At 42.9% G+C, this 18,260-nt stretch overlaps 2 protein-coding genes across 2 annotated transcripts; both read left to right on the plus strand.

Annotated features, from left to right (window-relative positions):
• Positions 1–2,316: 2,316 nt before the first annotated feature.
• MAGOH (mago homolog, exon junction complex subunit) lies at positions 2,317–5,987 on the plus strand. Its single transcript, XM_056845028.1, has 5 exons — positions 2,317–2,440; positions 4,020–4,078; positions 4,632–4,742; positions 5,030–5,112; positions 5,816–5,987. Exons 1-5 carry the CDS (start codon positions 2,353–2,355, stop codon positions 5,913–5,915), a joined length of 441 nt encoding a protein of 146 aa, XP_056701006.1. The 5' UTR covers positions 2,317–2,352; the 3' UTR covers positions 5,916–5,987.
• A 2,779-nt stretch (positions 5,988–8,766) lies between these two features.
• CZIB (CXXC motif containing zinc binding protein) lies at positions 8,767–18,174 on the plus strand. The gene is made up of 8 exons (XM_056844774.1): positions 8,767–8,799; positions 8,888–8,989; positions 10,956–11,012; positions 11,968–12,049; positions 14,509–14,540; positions 15,398–15,475; positions 17,193–17,258; positions 18,065–18,174. The coding sequence occupies exons 1-8, from the start codon at positions 8,767–8,769 to the stop codon at positions 18,140–18,142; spliced, it is 528 nt and encodes a 175-aa protein (XP_056700752.1). The 3' UTR covers positions 18,143–18,174.
• Positions 18,175–18,260: the final 86 nt, after the last annotated feature.

Below are 18,260 nucleotides of genomic sequence, written 5' to 3' on the forward strand. Positions count from 1 at the left end.
GAGCATCTCTTAAACAGGGCGGTTTGCGCCATTACCGCAGCCGCGGTAAGAAGTCAAATAAAGTCGAAAAACTCACGATACTACAAAGCAGTTATGAAGAGCGAAGCTGTGAAGAACCTTCTTTACAGGCGGCAAAGAAAGAACTGAGGGATAGGGGGCGCCGACCTCCGACGTTGCGTCGCTTGGGCGGGAAAGCGCGCGCATGCGCGGAACGGTCGGCGCCCCCTATCGTGTATCTAGAAGCTATGAGAATCTTCCGATGGCTGGCCTGCGCGTGCGCAGTCCCCAATGTGGGACTGCACAGAAGACCGAAGACGAACCCTGAACTCCTTCGCAGAAGAGCTGGAAAAACCCGATTGATGGCATCAGCTCCAAATCACTGTGGATCAGCCTTACAAGTTCACCACAAGGGATTTTACCAGTCACCCCCCAAAAGGTGGAAAGTTAGCCAGAGCAACTGCTAGGATTACTGGCTAGTAGTAGCCATTTTACACTATCACTGTTCTTGGACCTAAGTATAAACAGTTATGGTGTCCTCGCTGGACAGTGATTGGTAGCAGGAGTGCCAGTATTCCCCTTTTAAGACTCTGGTGTCATTAACATTTGCAAACGTAGAAAAAAAACAGTATTGCATAGCATTTGCCATCACTGCGCTGTTATACTCAGAGGTGTGTTACCTGATAAAAGATTATTGCCTTTAAAAAGTCTTGCACTTTAGGCTGAATGCCTCTGAACAATGTGCCCAGCACCTTTTCTCCTGTGCAAAATTGTTCTGGAAAAGGGAGAATACAAGGGTTTGATGGTAAAGTGCTTCTGAGCAAACACCTTTGAATATGAAGCAGGCTTTTTAAATAATAAAAAGCATCTATCTGATCATATACAGTCCACTTATATCGACATTGGCTTTCAATTTATGTCTGAGCCCAATTTAAAAGTGCTACTGTTAGCTTTTAAAGTGATTAACAGTTTGGGACCAAAATTGCTGAAGAACCACTTCCACCTGCTCAGGTCCTGAGACTGTCCATTTCAGAAATGCTGTTGGTGGGTTGCTCTCGGCAACCATCCCTAAATTAATGGTTCTCCCTAGGTGCGACGAGCTCCATTGTAGCACCATCTGAAAAATTATTTCCATTTTTGTAGAACTTTGAGGAAGCTGAAATCTGAAAAACCACCTTTAGTAATTGATTTTCTAGTCTTGCAGTTTGTACATAAGTCACTGCAAGTATTTTATTAACAGAAAGGCAGCCTAGAAATCTCTCAGATGCAAGCTCTTTAGGGAATACCTGTAAGCGTGTGTATAGTGCCCCTTTGCAAAGGATATCTTTGTTTGGTCTCTGTAACTGGAGCTGTCTTCCCAGAGACCCTCGCCTGTCATCTTCAGTGGCCATCCTCCGACAGCAGGTGAAAACTTTTGTGTTCCCATTATATTCCCTCAGTGATCCCTTCTTCCTGCCACATGTTTCAACTGTTGTTTTGTGTATGTGTGTTTTATTGAACTGTGTGTGTATTTCAGCTTGGGTTTACGTGTTTGAATGATTGATTGGTTTTAATGGATTTTAAGATGTCTTTTTATTATGTATGTTGTGAAGCTGTTAGCCACCTTGGTGGGCCCTAATTAGAGCAAAAAGGCAGGGTACACATTTTGTAAATAAATAAATAAAATTGTAAACAGATTTTATAGAATGCTGGCACAGAACGAAAATACGAAATTAATTTTTTTTCCGGGTTTTGCAACGGCCTGCATATTCTACCATCTGAGGTCTGGCTAATTTGGCAGCCTTCGTTGCACTTTCGCACGACATCAGATGTCATAAACAGGAACTAAAAGCAACATTTGGGGGTAGCCGGGGCCCTAAGCTGCTCTTTCTCCTCGCCGGCTTTTCTCCTCTTTCCCTTTTCCTCCTCCTCTACCTAGCTGCGTTTCCTTTAAGCCTCGTTTAGTTTTCGCCATGCCTCTTTTATGAATAGCCTGCATTCCACAGAGCTAAAAAATAACAGAGCCTAAACTTCCGGTATAAAATAAAAAGCCGCCATTGGCTAAGATTGTTCAACGACAGGTATCACTCTAGGCCTGGGCATCTCCATGGCGAATCTCGTACTCGGGAGGGGGTTGCACGGAAAACCGATTCACTTGTAAACCCGAACCGCCAGTAAAGATTTCGCTCCTGTGCCGCTCTACGATCTGTCTCTATGCTCCAATCCTCTAGCGCACAAGTGAGTGACGATCGCAAGGATCGTTTATCGACCTGCGCCACCCTTCGGTGACGTATATTCTGTGCGCCCGCGCGCCAGCAGAACGGTTTCTGCGCGGTGCTTGCTGGTCTGTCGGCGGGTCGGCGTGCAAGAGGAGCCATGGCGAGTGATTTTTACTTGCGGTATTACGTCGGGCACAAAGGGAAATTCGGGCACGAGTTTCTTGAGTTCGAGTTCCGCCCCGACGGTAAGGCCGAAGCCAAGCTGCCGTTTCCGGCTTTGCGGGCGGGATTTAGAGGCAAGGGGGGAGCTGGATCTGGGAGGGGGAAAGGACACTTGGTGAAGGCGGAAGGGAGCCTGTGTTGGAAGTGAACAGAGGTTCATGTTTGCTGCGGGTAGAAAATGAGGTGGTGTTTATAATTAGTCAGAGGAGAAGAGAATGGCGCGGGGGAAGCCTAAGGCTGGATGATGAGTGCAGTTGGGCTGAGCCAGAATGGCGCAAGAAAGCCCTAGTTGGATAAAAGAGCAGGAGTCCAGTCGCACTTTAAAGACTAACAAAATTTCTGGCAGCTCGCTTCTTCAGATACAACTAGAATGTGAGTCCATCTATCCTTAAGTAGAGAAGAGTGAATTAGACACACAATGGCAATGTAAATGTAACAAGCCAGTAAATGACATTAGCAGGTGTAGTTGGATTAGGTGTGATTATGCAGAGGGGTAGTAGGCATAGAGAAATCAACATTGGTAATGAGACAGGAATCCCAACTCTCTATTAAGTCCCGGAGAATGCATAGTCTCGAGCTTCATTATTAGTTATAATTCAGCAGTCTCTCTTTCTAATCTCCCTTTGAAATCCCTTTGTTGGATGAAGGAAATCTGCTTGGCACAGTAATGTGAGAGAGGATGAAAACAGTCAAGCAGAAATCATGAGAAAAGAAAGAACTTTACTGGGGAAGTGGCAGGTAGTTGGCTGGCTGTGGAGTGAGACTGTCCTATCTGAAAGACTCTGCTTGACCTGGATCAAAGCCTCTTTATAAGCAAGATAAAGTACTAAGGAAATGTACTTCTCCTGGAGAGGCTAACATAAACTTTTAGAGCCAAGTTAAATGGGTAATTTCTACTGATCACCTCCTTTCTGCTCCAACTTCCCCCTATGGCATCCCTTAGTGTTGTCGTCCCCCCCCCCCCACACACACACCCAGAAGGTAGAGGAAAGAGAGCTTCATGGCTGCCCAAGGAGAGAGGTGTTTTGTTTATTATTTACGTACAAAATTTATATCCCGCCTTTCTGCCCTCATTAGGCAGATAAAATAAGCATTGTAGAATGCATCATTAAAACCAAAGCTAAAATATGCATAAAAACAACAATTGAAACATAAAGCAGGAAGGAGGGATGACAGAGGGAATGCCAGAAAAACAGTCCTCACCCACTGGAAGAAAATTGCAACAGAAGGGGACAGATGAGTCTTCCTAGGAAGAACTTTCCAAAATTTTGATGCCACAACCAAGAAGGCTCTCTTCTGGGTTGCCATTCATCTAATTTCTGAAGAAGAGAGCACTCAAAGCAGGAAAATGTGTAGTCAGGTGGGCTTGTAAGGGAGTAGGCAGCCCTTTTAGAGGTGAAGAAATAAGCAACAACTCTATTTGCTCTAGTTAGGGAACACCTTACCCCCCCCCCTTTCTCTGCATGTGAATACAGAACTGGTTCGGTTGATTCCAAGTTAAGGGTGATTATGATCAATGTTAAATGGAAGCTAGATCTTGCTTTGTGTGATATCTGAATTTGGGTGGTGGTGTTTAGGTTTTTTTCCTTTCTGTTTCAACAGGTAAACTCAGATATGCAAACAACAGCAATTATAAAAATGATGTGATGATCAGAAAAGAAGTAAGTTGACTAACATTATAGATGTGTGAATCTTGAATCCAAACAAAGCACATGTTTTGGTATATCTTGTACTTTTTATGGTTGTAGTTTAGAGTTATTACTGGATGTCTGAATTATATATAACTAGGAAAGCCTTGAGGCTGTTTTTTTTTTACTGCATTCCTAATATCCCTGAATACAGAAAACATAGAATCTTCTTTAGCTGCCACTGAAAAACATGGCTTTACATTTTAAATAATGTGGTTTGTAATATTTTATATTGCTGTTTCTTTGTGCACATTGAAACTGTGCGATAGGAACATTCCACTACTTAAGTGGGAAACTTGCATCATAATTATCTATCTCTGTTCCCCAAATGGTGATGCAGCAGTGAATGTGCAAATTCTCTTGGCAGGGCAATATATGCTCAATATATTCTCCCCCACCCCCAAATTATTTCAGTGGTAGTGGCACAAATGGGTAAAAAGAAAAGATAGTGGGTAAATAATACTTGTTTTATCTTTGTATATAGATTTGCTTACTAAAAATTAATGCATTTACACGTTGTTCATAGGCATATGTCCACAAGAGTGTGATGGAAGAGCTAAAGCGGATAATTGATGACAGTGAAATTACAAAAGAAGATGATGCATTATGGCCACCACCTGACAGAGTTGGTCGGCAGGTGAGCACATTTCCTGATTTCAGTACAAATATCTGTACTTTTAACCTCTTTACCATAGATGTAGATGTGTGTGTATGTTCATGTAACAATTTATAAACTAGGCATCTTGTAAACAAGCCTTAGTAAAAGTAGATACAAACCTCTTGAACAATGTAACATCTTGCTTAGGCAAGAGTCGCTTATAGAGAAGGCAGGAAAATTTAGAGAGAGGGAGAAAGAAAGAATGAATTATTAGATCTTTGAGGCAGTATAAAGCAACTTTATTTCATGACTTCTTATTTTTCTAGGAGCTTGAGATCGTAATTGGTGATGAACACATATCGTTTACCACATCAAAAATTGGTTCTCTCATTGATGTAAATCAGTCCAAGTAAGTGCTCTTCTAATGCATTAACCAACTTAAGCTTCTTTCTAAAGAGTTTTGTATTACTTATTGTTTCTAAGACAACAAACTGAAACACATGCTCCTTTAATCCAGTGGTATCAAGACTGTAGCCAAAAAAAAAAAAACCATAAATGACCCACTGTAGGAAGCATCACTTAGGGAGCAATCTTACACAACTCAATTTGGAAGTAATTCACATGTTGTTCAATAGGTCTTGCTCTACAGAAGCATCACACAACCTGCTTTGCGGGCTGGGCTTTCAAGCATGCGATCATAAAGGTGTTATTAACAGAATCATGCAGGGGGGGATTAAGAGGTGGATGGGGACAGCAACACTACAGCTTTGCTCTAGTTGCCTTGCCTAAAATGCTACATTATGCTCTCCTTTGGTTCACAGCAGCCAAAGTTGGGTGTTTAATTAGTTCTAAGTTTTTAGCAGATGAGAATTCAACTAAATATTAGCAGTTTGAGTAAATCTCAGCTATGACACTTCATTATTCTTGCTGCCTCTCCTCTTTTTGAAAAGCAGTCATGTGTAATTGCCTCATGTTGGTCCCAGCTACTAAGAGTCAGGCCAAAAGATGCTTGAAATTTTTATAAATTGTAGGATGCTTTCTCGTCATATTTTAAATTGTCTCAAAGATTTTGACTCTAAATGGTTAATCTTTTTTTCTCTTTTACACTTCAGGGATCCAGAGGGTCTAAGAGTGTTTTACTACCTTGTCCAGGACCTCAAGTGTCTCGTCTTCAGTCTTATTGGATTGCACTTCAAAATTAAGCCAATTTAAATTGTATGGTTAAATTTGTACTGTAAAATGTCCTGTCATTCCTTATGTTGTTTATTAAATGACTTTTATGTATGTCAGTTTTTATAGAGTGAATTTAATAAACGCTAAAAATCTTTTTATTTAGGAAGTGTTTGTAATCAAGACTCTGATCTTAGAAGTGTATTCAGAATTTATTTTAATTAGGAGGGATGGCTTCTTAATTTGAGGTGAAAGTCACATAGCAGAAAAGCTCTTGCACTGGAATGAGAATATTTTTTAGATTGCATTTTGGTATATATTTGCACTGACTGTATTATGTGGGTGTGTAAAGGCTGTCAAGTCACAGCCAATTTATGGCAATCCTGTAGGGTTTTCAAAGCAAGAGACTAACTGATTTGCCATTGCCTGCCTCTGCATAGCGATCTTGGTATTCCTTGGTGGTCTCCCATCCAAATACTAATCAGGGCTGACTGCTTAACTTCATAGTTGGTATACATTCTTCATTACCTTTATTAGGCATTAACATAAATGGACAAAATTACAGAATCAAGTAAAACGGATTACATTAAAATAGCACCGGTATACATTCTATACTCAGTTTTGAATACATCAAAATTATCTAATGGGGTTCAATCCATGTTAAATGGTAAGTATCCGTGCGTTCAGGCACAGACCCTTTTTTGTGTATGTGGGAAAGGTCATATATACATTATGATGAATGCATGTACCAGAGTCCATTTTTCCTATGAAGGGAGTCAAGTCACTCACCAGGCATTCTTGCAGTTTGCCTTAAGCTGCCTTGATGAACCATTTCTGCCACAAAATTATCCTATCTGGCCATTATCACTCTTACATTTTTGGGCAGGAGCCATCTTTAACCTAAAAGTGGCTGCTTCTCTCCAGGATGAGACAGGCGACAAACCACATACCAGTGCTGTATTGTCTGCCTTGCCTCTGCTGGGTACAGTTCAAGATCCTGGTTATAGCTCATAAAGCTCAACCTCGTTTGTGATAGCAACTGGGCAGTCCTGTTCTTGTATCTATATTTTCTAAAACAGCAAGTTAGACAACATGGCTTACAGCCTCCAGTCCCAGTGAATCAAATGTGTATTATACTTGTTACCTGCTTTTCAGCCAAGGTTGGTTTACAAGAATTAAAATCTAACACCTCAATGATCTATGCTATTGTAACCTCCGGAGTGGACTATTGCAACAAATTCTTCACGGAGCTGCCTTTGAAGATGTCTTGGAAGCTTCAATTTGTACAAAACATGGTAGCAAGGCTCTTCTCTGGTTGGCTGCTTCTGGGCCTGATTGAAAGTGCTGGATATTACTTTTAAAGCCCTTCATGACCCAGGGACCTCATACTTATCGATCAGAATCTCCTAGTGTGCTACCCTGTGCTAGTTACACTCTACAGACATTTGCCTCCTTAAGGTACCTTCCCAAAATACTGTCAAGCTAGACTGAGATAACAGGCTTTTTCTCAGTTGGGCCCAGTTCTTTGGAACAGCCTACGTACGTGAGTGAGAAGGGAACCTTGTTATACTTTGGAAGGTATGCAAGGTAGTCTTGTTCCAGATAGTGTTTGTGGGGGACAGTGCAAATCTGCACAAGTGCAAATCTGCACTGTTCAGCAGATTTGACTGAATTTGTTACTCCTGTGTGTTTTAATTTGAATGTTTTTAATCTTGACTGCTTTTAAAATTAGTAATTTGTATAGTTTTTTACTTTTGTTAAATTGGACTATCATAATTATGTCCATGCAACTTGATTGCTGCATTGTTTGCCACCTTGAGTTCAAGCAGATAAGGTGAGGCAGAAATGTTTAAAATAAATTTACTCAGAAGTAACTGCAACCCCCCCCCCCCCAGCTATGGCCCCAACACTCCTTTGCAGACATCTCAGTGGAGTTGTGATGTACAGGTTGGAAAAGCTGTTCCTTAGTTTTAGAAGGCTCCAGATTCAATACCCAACATTGGCACTTAAAGGGGTGTTCGGTAACAGTAATGGGAGCAGTTTGTACTTGAAGCTCTGGAAACATTACTGAGTTAAAATGACCAGCAGTCCGTTTCAATATATGGCAGTTTCTGAAATGTATAAAGGTCTGTCTATGGCATTGTGACAGTGACACACTGAGGTTGCAGTCCTGGGCATATACCCCATTGAAGCCCCTCCTCTCCCCAAATCCCGCCCTCCTCAGGCGGCACATCCAAAATCTCCAGGTATATGCCTACTCGGAGCTGGCCACCCCAGGGCCCCGGCGCTTCCTCCACACGCTACCCTCAATACACAGCGTCACATTATTTTCAACCATAGGCATCCTGTGTGTGTTAAGTGCCGTCAAGTCGCTCCCGACTCATGGCGACCCTATGAATGAAAGTCCTCCAAAAGGCCCTGTCTTTGACAGCCTTGCGCAGATCTTGCAAATTGAAGGCCGTGGCTTCCTTGATGGAGTCCGTCCCTCTCTGGTTGGGTCTTCCTCTTTTCCTGCTGCCCTCAACCTTTCCTAGCATCCTACTGGGGACGGAATTGACTTCCTTAGCTCTTCCTGGCAATTACTACGAACCACACGTCTGCCTTGTGTCCCGTTTTCAAACCCCCTCCTCGCCGCAGAGGCAGCAGCCATCTTGGGTAAGGGCGAACGGTAGCTTCGGTACAGCTTGTACTGTATGAAAAGCTTCCCGGACGAAGGCGGGTCCCCGGTCTCGCGAGGTTTGGCAGCAGCTGTCCGGCTCGCTCGGGGCGAACGCGGCTGAAGTCCTGAGCTGCGCTCTCTGCGGAACCAGCGAAGCTCGTCCCCCGTCCGGCCCTGTGATTGGTCGGCCCTTCGCCCGTGGAGTCTTTGCCGGGGGTCCTTACCTTTTCCGTGATGGGGGTGAGAGGCGGCGGCGGCGGCGTGTCTGTGCGGCGGGCTGCAACCCTGGGGGCCGGGGTGGGCCGGGGGGGGGCTGGGTGGGCCTGGGGCGCGGGTCCCCTCCCGCTGCTGATAGGCGCGCGTCTCGTTGCAGAAGATGGGGCTGCAGTTGAAAGCCACGTTAGAAAACCTGACCAATCTCAGACCGGTGGGGGAGGATTTCCGCTGGTATCTGAAGGTACGTGTGAAGGGCGTTGCCGTATTGACGCACAGCGCGTGGTGAATTGGCTCAGACGGTGGAGCAAATTGCGGTTATGGTGCCTTGTTCCTAGGTGATGGTTGTTCCCCGTCCTCTAGTTTGACATAATGAGACAGCAAGGTAGACTTCCCCTGACTATGGAAGATCCACTGATTTAGCAATTTGCAATAATCTCTTTTCCTTTCTGTCAATGTATTGAAATGTATTAGGACAGCCAGGGAATAGCTTATTGCTGGGCAGGATATCTCTGTGTGTCTATGGCTGTAGTAATTGGGGCAAGAGTCACGGAGGGTTACAGTAAACCATAGCAGGAACTGGGTGAAACTGTTACTTTACTGCCCCCTCTATGTCTGAAGTGCTGTCAGCTTTACCCTGAGTGTTGATGGGTTGTCATATCTTGAATTTGGATAAATATCTCTCCCTCGGTACAATCGGGACTCAGAGATTTCTGCCCATTAGGGCCTCTGGGTCGCAGCTGCCAGAATAAACTGTTTTCTTGAAATAACGATTCGGGTCTCTCTCCCCTTCAAACCCCCAGTTACCACAACAATAACAAAGCAAAAGACAGTTGACACTGTGCGGGTCTCACCCTGAACCAGCAGATCCAGAGGACCTGTCTCTTCCCCACCGACTAACCTCAACCAACTGACATTTGAGATTAATGGTCAAGGTTCCCAAATCTGAAAGTGTTTATAGGGTGACTCCAGCCTTTCTTGGCTTAGAAATTTATGAATTCTTGGATCACTAAATTCCCAGGTGAGCAGGCGTCATACACTAATCTTTAGGATTGCTGCTATATACTTTTCACTAATACATTTAAATAAAGTTGCAGAAATGTGGTGAGATGTATTGCTGTTTGCTGTTCAAATGTATTTGTTATTTGCTATTCAAAAAGGATGGACGTGAAAGAGTAAGAAAGAACAGCAAGAGAGAGCAGCATCAGTAAGAAAGAACAGCATGAGAGAACAGCATCAAATTTCTTAATGAAATCAGATATGAGTACAGCGACTTCCCTGGTTCAGTTTTTTTGAAGTTGCAGCACTAAAATCAAATCAAATTTTTAAAATGCTCTGACATGTCTAAAAGAAAACACAGCTGGAACTGCATGAAGTGCTTTTGGGGAGGTTGTGCCACAAACAGGGTGCTCCCCCTCAAAAGGACTCCACCCACTTAACCTTATGAAGCACTCTGATCAGAGACTAAGAAGATGAACCCAAGCAGGCAGGTCTGTATGAGAACAGAAAATATATAATATTTTATACCAAGGGGGGCAGTTGAATTATGTGCAAATGAAAAAAGCTCTCTCCCCTGCTGCTTTAGTCAGTCCTCTCTCCCAGTGTTTCAATGAGACATTCATTAAATAAATGTGGTGGTCATGATTATTCAGATTGTATGTATGTATGGCAATAGGTTTGGATCAGTGTAGACTGCCGCACTTCTGAAGAATGTAGTTACAAAAGATTCCTATAGGCAGCAATGAGAAAGAAATTTCCTGTTCTTTGGGTACCTGGACAGCACACCTCCCTTTATGTTGCTGACTGTAGGAACCTTATTGGCATATGATACAAGTCCAAGTCTGCCTGTGCAACAGGACATTTCTGCAGCCCCCTGGAAAGACTCCTGAGGGTTGGGGGTTCCTGGGAAACTACATGGGATGTTGTGCCAGGGCCTACAGCTGGAGAGAAAGATGGATGGGAATCAGGGTGGGGGTGGGATTTGACTCCAAGAAAAAATACTTTACTCTTGTGCTATCTTTGGAGATAATCTGTGATGATATATTTCAGGTTTGAATTGTTCAGGGTTTTTTCCCACCAGGCATGTGTTGGAACTGCCTTGCAATTCACATCCATCTGTTTATTTTACATGAATCTGTCTCCCGCCCCCATGGTACTGTTCTGCTGTTGGATTTCACTATATAGTTTGCATTTGGTTTTCTTTTTTTCAGCTGAAGTGTGGGAACTGTGCCGAGGTTTCAGAAAAATGGCAATATTTACGATTAATGGTAAGTCTCCAGACATGCTAAACTGTAATACACACAGTGTAGGGCTGACTTTGGTTCAGGTGTTGGGGGAGCTTAGAGTTGTTTATATTGTTCACATTTAATACTTGGGAGCCTGATAAGTGTTGTCATAAGAAGAGCATGGGGTGTGTGTGTCAGACCGGTGGTCCATCCAGTCCAACATCCTGTTTCACACAGTGGCCAGCCAGTTGCTCTGAAAGCCTCCTCTTTATAAATAGTGCACACGTGTCTAAGTTGGAGGTTTTGCTGTCTTACTGGGCCACCATTCATATATATATTTTTAGGGAAATAGTTGCAGTTCAGCATTTGACGTGATTTGACTGTCATACAGGCCCTTCATAAGTCTGTCCCAATTAATATTAGTGTTACAGTCAAATACAGAGTCCTGTACTCAGCTCAAACCCAACCCCTTTCTGACTATATATTACTCTTCCTACACCCTTGACACTGAGAGACACTGTCCTTCAGTGTTACTACTCTGAAGATGCCTGCCACAGTTGCTGGCGAAACGTCAGGAAAGAAAATTCCAAGACCACGGTTACACAGCCCGGATAACCTACAAGAACCAACAGAGTCCTGTGTTCTCAACAGACTGCTGTATTTTGCACAGTCTGAACATACAGCATTTTTGAAAAGAAGTATAAGAAACATACTAAAGGTCTGTTCTCGTCTTAGTTTCGCTCATTTATTGTATTTGTGGAAAATTATTCATTGATATACTTATTCAGCAGTCTTAGTCCCAAAGAGAAGGGGTCTACTTTTACAATAGCAATCTAAATATTACATTAGTGTTAGCAATTTTTTTAGAAGAAGAGTTGGTTTTTATACCCCGCATTTCTCTATTTTTAAGGAGTCTCATCCCCTCCCCATAGCTGTAGCTTTTCCTATAGAGCCATACAGTTTTGACATTAATGACTTCTTGGGAAATGTTGTTTAGGACAGTCATCCTCTCAAAGGAGGCAGAGGGAGTGCCACAATGGTACAGAAATGCAAGCTGTGCTCCAGAGAAAACTCTATAGGTAAGTAAAAATGCCTGTACTTCCATCACGCAGAACATAGAGTTAAGACTATCGTCCTTATTTTGTCTGTTGCCTTTCAGCTTGGGGCAAATTTTTCTGGTTTCATTAATGGAGACCACGTTATACATGAGTGGTTTGAAATAAAGGGGTATATTCTAAGAAAGTACAATCAGAGACCAAAATTGGGGATAGTCAGGAATTATCACTGCTTTAAAAAAAAATTAATTGAAATTTCAAAAACAAAACCACACATAACAAACTCAGTCGTTCCCATACATACAGTATAATCCACCTTCCAGGGGTCTCCTTTTAAATTTATCTTTACGAGCTTACAAAAATAATAATGATTTACAAAAAAAGGGTAATGAAGAAAAACAATGGCTTTTCAACTATCTTACAATACTTCTTAATCCTGAACTATGGCCCAGGCTAGCCTGATCTCATCAGGTCTCAGAAGCTAAGCAGGGTCAGCCCTGGTTAGTATTTGGATGGGAGACCACCAAGGAATGCCAGGGTTGCTGTGCAGAGGAAGGCACTGGCAAATCACCTCTGTTGGTCTCTTGCCATGAAAACCCCAAAAAGGGTCGCCATAAGTCGGCTGCGACTTGACGGCACTTTACACACACACATGCCAATAGTATTAACCATTCTTACCTATTCGCTTAATCTTCAATAACTAATGATCTCTGCTTATCTTTCCTTAAAAACTATATCATATATCCTTTATCATCTAATATTGCTACTCCAGTTATTATTTCCGCCGCCCCCCAAATAAACTCCAATGTACCACAAACCCACTTTACTTAGTTATAGTTTAAGTTTTGTACAAAGGAATTATCACTGCTTCTGAAATCATATGCTGGGATAAAATGTATTCATGGTTAAGAAACTTGGGTGGAATTCATCTGTGCTGCAGCAACAATAATGGGATACCTGCTGTGCCTTCTCAAGCATACATTTTATATAGTCTGAATACTCTGGGCTCACTACCTCTTATGCAAAAGTAGGGTTTGCTTGTTTCTGAGCCTCCCAGGTGAGCTTATGCCATTATTTTTTTACCTTAATCTCAACTGCAATAATATTTATTAAAACATCACACGGGGGATTTTTGCTCATCCCCCTACGCACTGGAGACTCCCCCTTCATCCCCCACAGTATTCTCAACAGTCCACCAATCTCCAGGAGCAGGTAATGGGGTGGGGTGGGGGGCGGACTGCAACAGTAGGGTATAATTGCCCTCTACTGGCAGAAGTGCTATCTGTGAGCAGGTACGATCCATCCCCGTGGTTAAGGACACTTATGTCGATCAGCTTAAGGCAACAGTCATACCCATTTTATGGCATTTCCAGCCAGTCACACTTTTATAATGTGCAAAGCTAACATTTCCATTTCTACCAGGTAGCAATTTTAAGTTGAATAGCCCAGTGTGCAGCAGTGAAGCCAAAGTGCTCACGGTACAAATAGCAAAAGGTCTGCACTGGAGGAAAATAGAATAGGAATTGAAAATAAACAGCTGGTGAACCTGAGGCCCAACAAGCAGTCCTGGATGAATAGTCAGAAATGTATGTTCAATGTAATAGCATTCAGTGTTGGTTTAGAAGCATGTTTTAAGTTCATTGAGGTTTTTATTTTTAAAAAATCTACTCTAAACAGACCATATTAAGAGAGGAATACCGTAGTTTTAATTTTTGTATGTCTATTTTAATGGCTTTTTTCTTAGATCCCTTCTAACCTTTCCATGGGCAGACTGGGGGGAAAATTTGCCTGTTGCCCTCTCCCACCTCCAGTCTATTCTGGGGGTCCCCCAGGAGCAGCATTTGGGCAAGCATTTTGACTACAGCAGGGGTGTGTGGAATCCATGCCACTGTTTTCCATTTAAAATGCAATCTTTGACCCTTTGTGTTTTCCCGCTTTGAAAAGAATGAAGAATTAGTACACTGAGCATTTTTCCTCCCACGTTTTTAATGATCATTTATGTGTTTCCTGATACTCTCCTGCTCATCTTGATTAACTGTGGAACATCCCATTACATAATCCACTTATAGGAAATTGTTTACATTAAAATTGATCAAACCCCAATGAAATAATTGACATGGAATACATTCATAGTTAATTATTGCATTTAGTTCTGTGAGTTACCGTCTTCTTCATTTCGTATTCTAGACCCATGGAAACATATTATCAAGCAGTTGCATTTTTATTTCACCATTTCTTCACTGGGCTGAGTAACATACATGGTCCTCCCCTCCTCCTCCATTTTGCCTTGAAGCAGCCCGGTGAGATAGACCCGTTCCCCTCTCCCTTTCTCCCCCTCAGCCTAACCCAAGGCAACCCATCCTGGTTCATGAGTGGAGATTTGAACCTGGGTCTCCCCAGTTTTGGTCTGACCACTGTAACCAGTACACCACCCTGGCTATCATTTCCCTTTTTTGCTACATTTTCTTCTTCTTTTCTTTCAGACATCTTAAGGCACACCATGAAGCCTTACAATGTAAGTCCATGTTCTTTTGCCTTATTACAGAGTAAATGACAACTCCTAGTGTGCTTCATCCAAAGATACCCAGGCATGGAAAGGGTTCTACATGCAACTTCTCTTCTTTATTGAAAGGCAGAACAGCCCATTACATAATGCACTTGTGGGAGGGTGTTTAAATTAAAATTGATTAAACCCCAGTAGTGCATGTGGTAATACTTTAAGGTAGAAATGCATGAGCAACTGCATTTCAGTGTGGAAGCACCATTCATCTTTAAGATGGAGATAACCAGTCTGTTGTACCAGACTGCATGTCTTTGCCCTATCACCATGGTGCCTGCAGGATTGCTTCCATGCAGGTACCTGCACATGGATAACAAAGCTTTGGATATGATCTTGTTTTCCATGTACAGTATGATCCTGTGGTGGTAGCATGTATATACTCCCTTTGCTGTGTAAACAATATCTGGATTAGGAAGATCAGTATTGTGTGTCTGCTGTATACATTATTTGAAAATACTGAACTCCAGATAAATGAGGTGATACATTCTGAACGTATTTTTAAACCTTGGAATAAGGAAAGCAACTTATTATTTTAATTGGCTTGTCCTATACACGTTATACTCTAAATTCAAAAGCGATAGTACTACTGATTACCTGGCTACAGGCTGTGATTTAAATAGGACCTAATGATGGAAGTACAGTATATATTTTCTTCTCTGAGTTACTCATGGATTGTTCAGTTCTTTTCTGAAAGATGGGAACATATAAGGGCAGTGAATAATTAGAGATGCTGGACTATTAGAACTTTGTGTTTTTATGTGTTCCTGCAAGTCTTTATTCTTCCAGCATGAAAGCTGTTTTGGGCTTTTTAGGCTGAAGACAATGAGACATTTAAGACAATAGTTGAGTTTGAATGCCGCGGCCTTGAACCAGTGGACTTCCAACCACAGGCAAGTTTTCGTTCGTTTTTTTCACTGGGCACCTGTGAAGCACTTGTCTATTGAACCTAAATTCTGATGTAACTGGTTCTGTTGAGGCCAATTTCTACAACCTTGTTTGTGGCAAAAGTGGTGGTTCTTTCCTCCCATTCAGATTTCATGCGATGATGTGAAAATACTCCATTAGATTAACATCGCAAGCTACATCCCCTGAAAATCTTCAGAAGTCTGTTTTTGTTAGCAAGCTTGAAGTTTTGTAACACCCCAAAATGCTCCACTTTCAGAGGGGGATGTGGAAGGGGAAGAGAAATACTGAAGCAGATTCAGGGAACTTGGTTATAGCTCAATAAAAGAGAACTGTGGCTCCCATCCTCTACTACATTTCAACACAGTGGGTCTAACTACATGTTACATTTTTTCTCAGGTGCACTCCTGGGATGGGTCACAGGCATGCTTTGGGAGCCCTATGTTTCATGGCCAAGCAGGGACCCAATTTAGATTGGGACCATGTTGAGAGGGGCCTTAGGCCTTCTCCATATTCTGCTTTCCCAACCTGAATTTACCTTAGGGAGTTCACTGTTTGCCCCATTGTACTGATTTGGTTACAGGGAACCAAAAATGCCTTCAGAAAGGATCCCAGTTTACCCTACCCCAAAAGAGGGGAAGAAGGAGCAAAAGATGTCTGTCGACACCATGACAAGCAAGCTGGCTGCCCTGGTCCCTTGTGGGGCAGGCAAGCTGCTGCCATGAGCAAGCTGGCTTTCCCAGCCTCGTGTGGGGCGGAAAAGCCTCAGCCTTTTGCGCACCTTGCACAGTGCTGGGGCATTCGGCTCATTCACAGCAATGGCTTGTGTGCCCAATACGGGGGCCAAGGAAATCAGCTCATTCACAATAGTGGCTCTCCTGCATGGGGGTGGGGGTCTTTGGCTCACCTGCAGTGGCTTGCCCACCCCACCCAGGACAAGAGCGATTGTCTCACCACAATGGCAGCTGAAAGGGCTGCCCTGAATACGGTGCCGCCTCTCACTTGAGGTCAAGGTGGCCTTGGCAGGGGAAGCAGCCCTCCAGACCCTCAGGCCATTGCAATTATCCCCGGTGGCCTTAATGGCCAATCTGCCCCTGCATATCCGTTTCCCCAGTAAAAAAACCAGTAGCTCCCGGGAACTGGTTCAGGCCACAATGGGATGGGGGGGGGCTATGTCCCCACTTGCCATGTTCCTGATCCTCATTGGTTTTCCACATACTTGGGAATCACAGAGCTCCCAGAGCATATCTGTGACCTGACCCTGGGAAAATGTAACATGCTGTTAGGTGCTCAGACCTCGGGAGGTTGCTGGCCATAGGTCTCTTCCATTCCTTTTGCATCTTTCCCAATGACAGCCTTCTGAGAAATGGATATGGGGTGATAATGATGGTGTCACCTACATTCTTTTCCCCTGATGAATGTGGTATACAATGTACAGGACAGTACGTTGAGAATGGCTGTTTCAGTGTTTTACTCCTTGTTCCTTTACCAGCCAGCAGAGGGCAGCTGGTCCCTTCAAGATTCCCTTTAGCAGAAAGTTTAGCAGAGAGATTTGTTCTTTTTAGCTCCATTGTTGAGCTTTTGGGGGGACCTTTTTTCACCCTGGCCACCACGAGCAGCTACCCTTTATTAGCTGCCTACTTTGTATCCATTTCATGCTGGATCTGATTGTATGCCTAGTAATTGCTTTCTAAATATTTACAGGCTGGGTTTGCTGCAGAAGGTGCAGAGTCTGGAACACCTTTCACTGACGTCAACTTATTGGAAAAGGTAGAGTCTGCAGCTGTAATAAAAGCCGTATCATAGCTTGATGCATTCCTCCAACGGAGCACTTAGTTTGTGGCATTCAGCACCTCTCCCCAGTTTTGGAGAGGCAAGTCTTCCCATGTTAAACATCCTTATTCAAGTATGGTTTTGTTTTCTTAGTGTCTTCCAGGAAGTCTCTTGCTCACATTAATCCTAAATGGCACCAAGCCTGCTTTATCTAACTTGGTCAAAGGGCAACTTCAGGGTTGTTACAGTGCAATATAGGGACAGGTACCAACTACTCCCTTATAACTATTCCAAGACTACAGTATATGCAAATATAAGCTCTGGCTTTGCAGGCAGTTGCTCCAGATTTACTACTTCCCTGTAGAGAATTGTGATGTCAAGTAATCTCTTGGGAGGCTCAGAGTAATGACTCTTCACTTGCTCTGTTGTCTTCAGCCATGAGCAGCCGTGTCAAGGTCAGTTCACTTCTTGGCATAAAGATTAGTCTGTCTGGTGACCCACCAACAGCTTGGCAAATTTAATCTTTAAAAGAAGGGAGAGACAAGCCTGTCTGTTTGGGTGATTGTGGACATTACCATAAGAAATTTTTTATTCCTTAAGCTAAAAATGATAAGAAGCTGGAAGCCAATTTGAATTTTGAGTGGATATTTTCTAACTTTATTCCCTATGCAAGGGAGATGTTATTATATCAGAAATACAGGCTCAACTCCAAGCACAGAATCCTGAACTTTAGTTTAGAGCTTCTGCTGCCTAATACAAACATTACCTTGTATGTAGCTAACATTATGAATTTAACTCCACAGGATTGGAATGACTATGATGAAAAAATAAAGGAATCTGTCGGAATCTATGAAGTTACCCATAGATTTGTCAAATGTTGAAACGTACTTGTCATGGCATTACTTTCTCCATGGCCACATTGTTGAAATTGTTGAATCAGTAATAAAGTCCTATACTTTCTACAAAGTTCAAGTCCCCCATATGTCCTTGTGTGCGTGT

The sequence above is a fragment of the Euleptes europaea genome, chromosome 2 (genome assembly GCF_029931775.1).
Source record: "Euleptes europaea isolate rEulEur1 chromosome 2, rEulEur1.hap1, whole genome shotgun sequence".
Taxonomy (NCBI): Eukaryota; Metazoa; Chordata; class Lepidosauria; order Squamata; family Sphaerodactylidae; genus Euleptes; species Euleptes europaea.

Excerpts from the sequence above, each read along its gene's own strand:
- MAGOH (XM_056845028.1), top strand. The coding sequence starts at position 2,353 with ATGGCGAGTGATTTTTACTTGCGGTATTACGTCGGGCACAAAGGGAAA. Across the intron at positions 4,079-4,631 it reads ATGTGATGATCAGAAAAGAA|GCATATGTCCACAAGAGTGT; the intron begins GTAAGTTGACTA and ends CGTTGTTCATAG. Across the intron at positions 5,113-5,815 it reads ATTGATGTAAATCAGTCCAA|GGATCCAGAGGGTCTAAGAG; the intron begins GTAAGTGCTCTT and ends TTTACACTTCAG.
- CZIB (XM_056844774.1), top strand. The coding sequence starts at position 8,767 with ATGGGGGTGAGAGGCGGCGGCGGCGGCGTGTCT. Across the intron at positions 8,990-10,955 it reads ATTTCCGCTGGTATCTGAAG|CTGAAGTGTGGGAACTGTGC; the intron begins GTACGTGTGAAG and ends TCTTTTTTTCAG. Across the intron at positions 17,259-18,064 it reads ACGTCAACTTATTGGAAAAG|GATTGGAATGACTATGATGA; the intron begins GTAGAGTCTGCA and ends TTAACTCCACAG.